Here is a 9123-nt window from a genome sequence, read left to right as displayed (position 1 = left end):
AGATGATATAGTTCTTATTTCAACTATAGCACAATGACCATTTTACCACAAGGACCATTTTTATAATGCATTTTAGTTATAATCCTTAACACTAAGGATATTCACAAAAATGACTACATGATTATTGTACATTTAAGTTTAAAACCTAACTTTTTAGAGTTACCAAAATGACCATATTGTCCAAAATATTGCTTTTCAAACTAGCTCAATTTCGTATTTGATGTAAGTTACAAGTGAGATGTGACACTAATAGCTGGAGAATATAACATTACATTTCATGCATTTCATATAATTCAGACTCCCTTTATCTTACACATAGTACACTGTAAAACCAATAGGGCGTGTATGAAATCTCAAACATAAGAATACATCTAAAATCCGATATTTCAACACATATAATTCTTCAAAATCACTTTTTGTTTAACCTTATAAAATATATAAAACATGGGTTTGTAACATTTTAATGAAAAAACATTTTTAAATTTTAACTTTTTGGACTAAATCAAACAAAAAAAACTTACTAAAACCAAGGTTGATCACCATACAATGGCATAAAGTGTAACATTTAGTTGAAAAGCTTCTTATAGTAAATATTTCGGACGTAGGGTGCTAGAGAAAATATTTTGCGAATGTTTGATGTGGATGCTAGAAAATTAGAAATGATATACCATCCAAAAGCCAAAATTGTTCCATTTCAGACATAATGGTCATTTTAGCAGCTCCTACCAAAATAATATACTATTATTTAAGTACTTTTGCTCACTTGTATGAATATCATGTTGAAGTACAACACCTTTGCTACCTTACGTCACATGCATAGCAGTTATTATACTTTAGTTTATTTTATGTTATTTGACTTAGTCTTTTTCCAGTAATGGCTAATTCCGTATTTTTAGAAGTCATGTGATAGTGCTTTAGTTTCTAGTAGTTTTTGTTTTGCTTTCTTCGTGTAAGCCATATATGGCAGTTGTCTTGTAGTTTCTTTTTATATATCAGAAAGTTACCCTCTGTGTAAGTGTAGAAAATCTCTTTTATCCTCTGTGAGTTACCTGTTGTGTACAGGTACAAACTTCACCAAAGTTATCAAGTGGTATCAGAGCCTAACCCATGGGTGATCTTCAAGTAGTTGGCGGTGTCAAGAAACTTAACAATCAAAATTACAATTCCTGGGCCACCTGCATAATGTCGTATATGCAGGGACAAGATTTGTGGGAAGTTGTTAAAGGAAGTGAGAAAAACCAGCCAGCAGCAGAAGACAATAATGGGACATTGAGAAAATGGAAAATTAAAGCAGGGAAAGCAATGTTCGTTCTAAAAACTACAGTTGAAGATGATGTACTCGAACACATTAGAGATGTAACAACTCCTAATGAAGCCTGGGAAACTCTTCTAAAACTGTTCTCAAAGAAGAATGATGCGAAACTCCAACTTCTTGAGAATGAACTGTTGTCAGTATCTCAACGTGAGATGTCAGTTCCTCAATATTTCCATAAGGTGAAGTCCACATGTAGAGAGATATCAGAACTCGACCCTGAAGCACAGATTGGAGAACAAAGAATGAAAAGGATCATTATGCATGGCTTGAAACCAGAGTTTAGGAGCTTTGTTGCTGCAATCCAAGGGTGGCCAGTTCAACCGTCCCTTGTGGAATTTGAGAACCTGCTTGCTAAGCAAGAGGCCCTTGCAAAACAGATGGGAGGAGTCTCTCTAAAAACTGATGAGGAAGCTTTGTATGTAGAAAAGAGCAAAGGAAAATCCAAGTCCAGGTTCAACCAAAGCCCCAAAAGGAATTCTGAGAAAAGAAAAGGTCATGGTTTCGAGAAAAAGAATCGCAACAATGAAAAGGGAGAACAATCAGGGGAGAAGCCGAAGAATCAACACTCAAACAAAAGATTTCCTTATAAATGCTATAATTGTGGTTATAAAGGTCATAGGGCAAGAGATTGTCGTCAAGAACCAGTGGAAGAAGGCAATACAGCTATGTCTCAGGAAGAAGAAGCATGGGATGCAGAAGCACATCTTGCCCAGGATGTAAATGTTATGGCACTTACAGCCACGACTGAAAAACGAAAGAACAAGTTAGACGAGTGGATAGTTGATTTGGGTTGCTCCAATCACATGACCGGCGAGAAGGAAATCATTCAAAATCCAGTGAAGTATGGTGGTAGTAGAGTAGTTGTCATTGCAGATAATTCGAAGCTTCAAATTGCTCATGTTGGTGATGTTAGATTTTACCCAGAAGTGAACAAGAAAGAAATGGTGTTACAAAGTGTTTACCATGTACCAGGTATGAAGAAAAATCTGCTCTCAGTGTCTCAATTAACCACTGCAGGCCACTATGTGTTGTTTGGCCCAGATGACGTGAAAGTGTACAAAAAGTTTGAAACTTCATCACAGCCAATAGCTCAAGGAGTTCGTTCAGATTCTATATATGTAATGTCGGCTGAAACAGCGTTTGTAGACAAAACCAAGAAGAATCAAAATGTTGATTTGTGGCATATGAGGTTAAGTCATGTGAGTTATGACAAACTCGACATGATGATGAAGAAGAAACTGGTAAACGGACTCCCACAACTTGAAGTTTGTAAAGGTCTTGTATGTGCTGGATGTCAATATGGAAAAGCCCACCAACTTCCATATGACAAGTCTAATTATCAAGCTAAAGTACCTTTGGAGCTAGTGCATTCCGATGTATTTGGACCGGTAAAGCAATCGTCGATTGGTGGAATGAAGTATATGGTAACGTTTACTGATGACTTCTCAAAGTTTGTTTGGGTGTACTTCATGAAAGAGAAGTCGGAAACCTTCAGCAAATTCAAACAGTTTAAGGCTGAAGCAGAGCGAGACACAAAACACAGCATACAAAGGCTTCGTTCAGACAATGGTGGTGAGTATTTAGCTCAAGAGTTTACTGAGTATTTGAAGGAGCACAATATCAGACGCCAACTCTCTTGCCCAAGCACCCCACAACAGAATGGAGTTTCAGAACGTAAAAATCGACACCTTGCTGACATTAGTGGTAGCATGATTCGCGACAAAAATATTCCAGGGAGGTTTTGGGTAGAGGCAATGAAAACGGCCTCGTATGTGATTAATCGGATTCCACAGCAAGGTCTTCAATATGTATCTCCATATGAGAAACTTTTGAAGATTAAACCCAATGTAAGTCATTTAAGGGTTTTCGGATGTGTGTGCTATGTTTTTATACCCAGTCATTTTCGCCATAAAATGGAGAAGAAAGCTATTCGTTGCATCTTCGTTGGGTATGATCAAGAAAGAAAAGGGTGGCGTTGTTGTGATCCTAACAGTGGGAAGTGCTATGTGTCGAGAAACGTGGTATTTGATGAGACGTCTTCATGGTGGTCATCTAATCATGAAACTCTTCCAGATTCTGATGTACTTAAAGAAGGGATGGAATCTTCAAGAATTCACTTGAACATTAATGAAGGTGACACTGTCGTTGAAGAAGAAGTAACCCAAGTTCAAGAGTCTCAACCATGGCAGACAGGAATATTTCACTCACCAAACACTAATGACAATGATGATGATCCGACAAACCTCAGGAGGTCGACTAGGGTCAGGAGACCCAATCCTAGATATGCAAACGCAGCCATTGTTGAATCCAATATTTGTGAACCTGAGTCTTTTAAGCAAGCAAGTACAAAACAAGAATCGGTTCAAGAAATGGAAGAGGAAATGGCAGCTTTAATTCGCAATCAGACATGGGAGTTAGTTCCAAAACCTAATGGGGTGAAGCCCATTTCATGCAAATGGGTATACAAGGTGAAAAGGAAAGCTGATGGGTCAATTGAAAGGTTCAAAGCCCGTTTAGTAGCCCATGGTTTTTCACAACAGATTGGGCTTGATTATGAGGATACGTTCAGTCCAGTGGCCAAATTGACCACAATTCGAGTTCTCTTAGCCCTAGCTGCAAGTAAGGGCTGGACGCTTTGGCAAATGGATGTAAGCAACGCGTTTTTGTATGGAGATCTCGACCATGTCATTCATATGGAGCAGCCAATGGGGTTTGAAAGCACGAAATACCCTAACTACGTATGTAAGCTAAAGAAGGCTTTCTATGGGCTAAAGCAATCACCGAGAGCGTGGTTTGGAAAGATTGTTGAGTTCTTAGAACACAACGGTTTCATCATAACCACTGCTGATGCGAGTTTGTTTGTCAAGACCATTGGAGACAAAGTAGCAGTTGTCCTGGTGTATGTAGATGATTTGATCATCATTGGTAACCTTGTTGAAGTTATTACCCAGCTGAAAGAAAACCTATGTACTGGATTCCACATGAAAGACCTTGGAAAACTCCGACATTTTCTTGGTTTGGAAGTGAGATATGAGAAGGGAGATATTATGTTGCACCAACAAAGATATTCTATTGATTTGTTAAACAGGTTCGGTATGCTTGATTGCAAACCTTCTGTCACTCCAATAGACACGAATGTAAGGTTGTGTGCTAATTTTGGAAGGAAGTTGGAGGATACTACAATGTACAGGAAAATTGTTGGAAGCCTTATTTATCTCACATTAACAAGACCAGATCTTGCTTTTGTGGTGGGCCTATTAAGTCGTTTCATGCAGACACCAAGGAAACCACACCTTGATGCCATTCGTAAAGTCCTGCGATACATTAAGACAACAATAAACTATGGTATTGTGTTTAAGAGGGAGCCAATGTGTAAGTTATCTGGATTCTGTGATGCTGATTATGCTGGTGATCTGAATACATGTCGCTCAACAACCGGATATGTTTTTATGTTGGGATCCAGTGCCATATCATGGAGTAGTAAACGACAACCGACTGTGTCCCTTTCCACAACTGAGGCAGAGTATCGAGCAGCAGCCATGGCAGCCCAAGAAAGTGTGTGGTTGATTCAACTCTTAAAGAATTTAAACCAGGAGGTAGACTACAAAATTCCACTCTTTTGTGACAACCTCTCATCAATTCAACTTGCAAAGAACCCAACGTTTCATGCTAGAACAAAACATGTGGAGGTTCATTATCATTTTATTCGTGAAAAGGTGCTGAAAGGAGAAATTGATCTGCAGTATGTCAAGACATCTGAACAGGTTGCAGATTCATTTACTAAAGGCTTGTCAAGTAAAAAGATGGCTCAATTCTGTGAGCAGATGGGAATGATCGAGATAGGTGTTGAGAGGGAGTGTTGAAGTACAACACCTTTGCTACCTTACGTCACATGCATAGCAGTTATTATACTTTAGTTTATTTTATGTTATTTGACTTAGTCTTTTTCCAGTAATGGCTAATTCCGTATTTTTAGAAGTCATGTGATAGTGCTTTAGTTTCCAGTAGTTTTTGTTTTGCTTTCTTCGTGTAAGCCATATATGGCAGTTGTCTTGTAGTTTCTTTTTATATATCAGAAAGTTACCCTCTGTGTAAGTGTAGAAAATCTCTTTTATCCTCTGTGAGTTACCTGTTGTGTACAGGTACAAACTTCACCAAAGTTATCATATCACTTAAATTATCTCTTATTGAAAGGGTCTAATAACATAAATGTATTCAGGGGTGAGGGCCCATTAAAATATAAAAACTTACTAAGAATCATTTCTTGCATGATGCATCAAAATATTAATTAGATTGGCTAAAAAAGTTACAACATTTTTTCCAAATAGCAACGTGGAAACCTTAAAATGCCAAATCACGTTTACATCTTTCTTATAAAACAAAACATCCATTTCTCTTCGTAGTAATATCAATAATATGGAGTGTAATAGATATCAATTTTAGAAGTTTAAGTCCTTCAACACATAATTAATTAAAAATTAGAGAACATATCCGAAGAAAAACACCACCATTACACGGATTTCAAGGTTATGGCCGGTAAGCCTAAAAAAGAGACACATGACATAGTAAATCAATGTAAAATTTTGAAAAAAAACTAACGAAGAGAGCAATAATTTCTATTAATCTCACGAAATTAACACCATTAACGATTTAGTAAAAATCCTACAATGACAATGATGACTGGTCGAGATAATGGAGTTGAAGATTTATTGGGATTGTAAGTTATAATGGCAAAAGTGTCATTTTAACCAACAAACGTTTTTTCTTCCCACTTGCTCCCTTGTGATTGTGTCATCATCTCCGTATTTTCAACTAGAATCATGCACCAAAAGTAAGGTTTTTAAAAATCTTCATTTGTAATTAAATACTCTTACCATTTACTGTGTAATTAAATACATACAAATCACAAAGTGATTAAAAAATACAGTTGTTTTCTAAATTAAAGAAATATTATTTTGTTATATAATTAAATTTTAAATTCTATTTAAAATTAACATATATATGGGGTTTACGGGTTTTAACATAGTAACATAAATGTATTCAGGGGTGGGAGGCCATTAAAATACAAAAACTTGTTAAGAATCATTTCTTGCATGTTGCATGAAAATATTAATTAGATTGGCTAAAAAAAGTTACAACACTTTTTCCAAATAGCAACGTGGAAACCTTAAAATGCCAAATCACGTTTACATCTTCCTTTTTATAAAACAAAACAACCATTTCTCTTCATAGTAATATTAATATGGAGTGTTATAGATATCAATTTTATAAGTTTAAGTCCAAAAAAAAAAAGCTTATTTATATTTTTATCGTTTATTTTTAATCAATACAGGCTAATCTATGTTTCTTTTACATTATTGTCTTGGTGTCTATGTAAGTATAAACGCTAAATTATAAAATTAATGTAAAATTTTTAAAATCCAATAGAAAAAGAATGTTCTATATTTTGTAGAGAAAAACGTTGAATCCAAATTATTTAAAATATTGCCGTTCACAGATAGTCTTTTTTTTTTTTTTTTTTCATTTTAAATTTTCTGAGTTCATCCATATCTAGAGTTTTAGGAGTCCATATGGATTCTGTTTAGTCGTTCAAAACCATAGATTTACGGTCATACCTAATGTGGTTTAGACTGTGTTTAACTAGCTTATTTTTCGAGCTTTTTTATGTTGTCGTGTTTGGTAAGCCAAAAAGTAGCTTATAAGCTAGCTTTTTGAAAAGCTACTTAGACTAGCTTTTTTTAAAATTTTCAAATACACCCCTTAATTAATTATAGAAAACAGATACTCTCATAGTTTTACCAAACGTCATTTTTTATTAACGAACTTTTTAGCTATCAGCTAGCTTTTTATTTAACAGCTAGCTTTTCAGCTATCAGCTAATTTTTCCGCTAACAGCTAGCTTTTCAGCTAGTACATCAAACATAGCCTTAATGTTCACAATTTAATTGCTTATTGCTACTTGTGTTATCAAATAATTATTTATATCGTAAAAACAGTGCATAGCTTTTATAATATTGTTTACAACTTCATTTTATTCTTAAATGTTATAGAATCGCATAACCAAATTGAATAATAATGAACTTTAATTGTTATTGTTGCCTTGACTGAAACAAATTTAAAATCAATTTCAAACGATTCAATTTATGGTTTTAACAATAGCCAAATTTAATCAATGATACCATTATACCAAGTATCAACACTATTTAACACCGCAAAAAAACACGTGAGGAGCACGTCTGTTTATAAATGTGATACCGATAATTATTTCTCCTTGACAACTTTGAGTTCTTCCTTTTTTGTTTCGATGTCTTTGGATTCTTCTTCATTAACCTTAGTTGGAACAATTTTGGCCTCTTCCTCAAGTCTTTTTTTCCTATAATTCAAATAATTCAAATAAATAGTTCTAACAATAAAAGATTAAAAGTTTCCTTGTTGGATGAGTTTCACAATCATTTTAAAAGTGAATATATTTTTTATGAAATACAAAATATGTCTATTTAAAGCCCAATGGGACATAAGCCCAAACTTTAGGCCTAGTAAAATCTTTCAAATCCCAAAAATATATAACATTTTTGAGAAAAAGACGTGCATAACTTATTATAAAAGATATGGAATATTTCAACAAAATTTGAGATTTTTATTTTCAATTACGACAATATTTATTTTGGATACAAGATACAATAAATGAATGCTTATAAACTATTACATAATAAGTAGACAAATGAATAAATCATACCTCATTCAGCTTAGAGTTGTCAACCTTTTCACCATCCTTATTCTCCTCTTCATCCTTGTCTTTCTTTATGTCTTTCGAATCACCACTTTCGTTGTTGGTAGTGGCAGTTTTAGAAGCAATCTCCTTTGACATAGCCTCCTTAGATGTAATCACCGTCGCCTCCATGGTCTCCTTAGGAACAGCCACCTCAATGGTGGCCTCCCCCTTAGGAACTGCCACCTCGATGGTTGTCTCCCCCTTAGGAGTCAATGGCACCTCAAGGGTGGTCTCATCCTTAGGCAACACCACCATCTCAGAAGAGGTTTCCTCCTTAGAGGCCACCACCTGAGGGGTTGTCTCCTTCTTTGGTGACAACATTGGCTCAGGAGTGGTCTCTTCCTTACGTGGCATTACCACCTCAGAATTAACATGTTCCTTACACATCTCCATCTTAGGGGTGACATACGGATCTAAATTTTTCTTCTCAGATGGAATCTCTTCTTTATGAGGTTTTGTCACCTCATGGATAGTTTCCTCCTTATGGAACTCTATCATTTTGGGGATGGTCTCTTCCTTGGCCTCTTGTGGGGCTGGGGCTGGGGCTGGGGCCCGACCCTTCTCCTTTTTTAAGGTCTTGGGAGCGCTATAACAACCGCCCATATTTCTTCGTGGCTACTTAAAAAAAATTAAAGCAAATTAAGCGAAAAGTTATTGATTTTTTTTATAAAATCAATTCTTTCACTCTTCCTATATAATTATATATAGGTGAGTGCTATGAACCAAAAGAACAAAGAAAATGGTGATGAAGAGTAGATGGCTTAATTGTATTTTGAAAATGAATGTCCAAATGGGATTTTATAGTAGGTTTTTTCGTTGGTGGGAATATCTATGATACATAGAGATTTTAGGAAAATGGATGGTTTCTAAACATGTCTATTGTCCTTTTGTTAATTGTCTTTTTTTCCTAAGCACTCATATTACAGGCTGGGATGGTATATTCGTTATTCTTGTTTCTTATTTTGAGTTGCTTATTTTTTATTTATTTAATTTGGGATATCATAGGCTAGGATTTTATACATAAATACAAACCAAT

General features: G+C 35.3%; 1 protein-coding gene across 1 annotated transcript; it reads right to left on the bottom strand.

Annotated features, from left to right (window-relative positions):
* Positions 1–7402: 7402 nt before the first annotated feature.
* Positions 7403–8842, bottom strand: LOC145017803 (uncharacterized). Its single transcript, XM_078975759.1, has 2 exons — positions 8052–8842; positions 7403–7688 (listed from the first exon to the last, which is right to left on the bottom strand). The coding sequence occupies exons 1-2, from the start codon at positions 8688–8690 to the stop codon at positions 7674–7676; spliced, it is 654 nt and encodes a 217-aa protein (XP_078831885.1). The 5' UTR covers positions 8691–8842; the 3' UTR covers positions 7403–7673.
* Positions 8843–9123: the final 281 nt, after the last annotated feature.

Source organism: Lactuca saligna, chromosome 9 (genome assembly GCF_052625555.1).
Source record: "Lactuca saligna cultivar CGN05327 chromosome 9, ASM5262555v1, whole genome shotgun sequence".
NCBI lineage: Eukaryota > Viridiplantae > Streptophyta > Magnoliopsida > Asterales > Asteraceae > Lactuca > Lactuca saligna.
This window is presented reverse-complemented; position numbering and strand designations above follow the sequence as displayed.

What these genes read in the sequence shown, in the direction of transcription:
- LOC145017803 (XM_078975759.1), bottom strand. Translation starts at nt 8,690, where the DNA reads ATGGGCGGTTGTTATAGCGCTCCCAAGACCTTAAAAAAGGAGAAGGGT.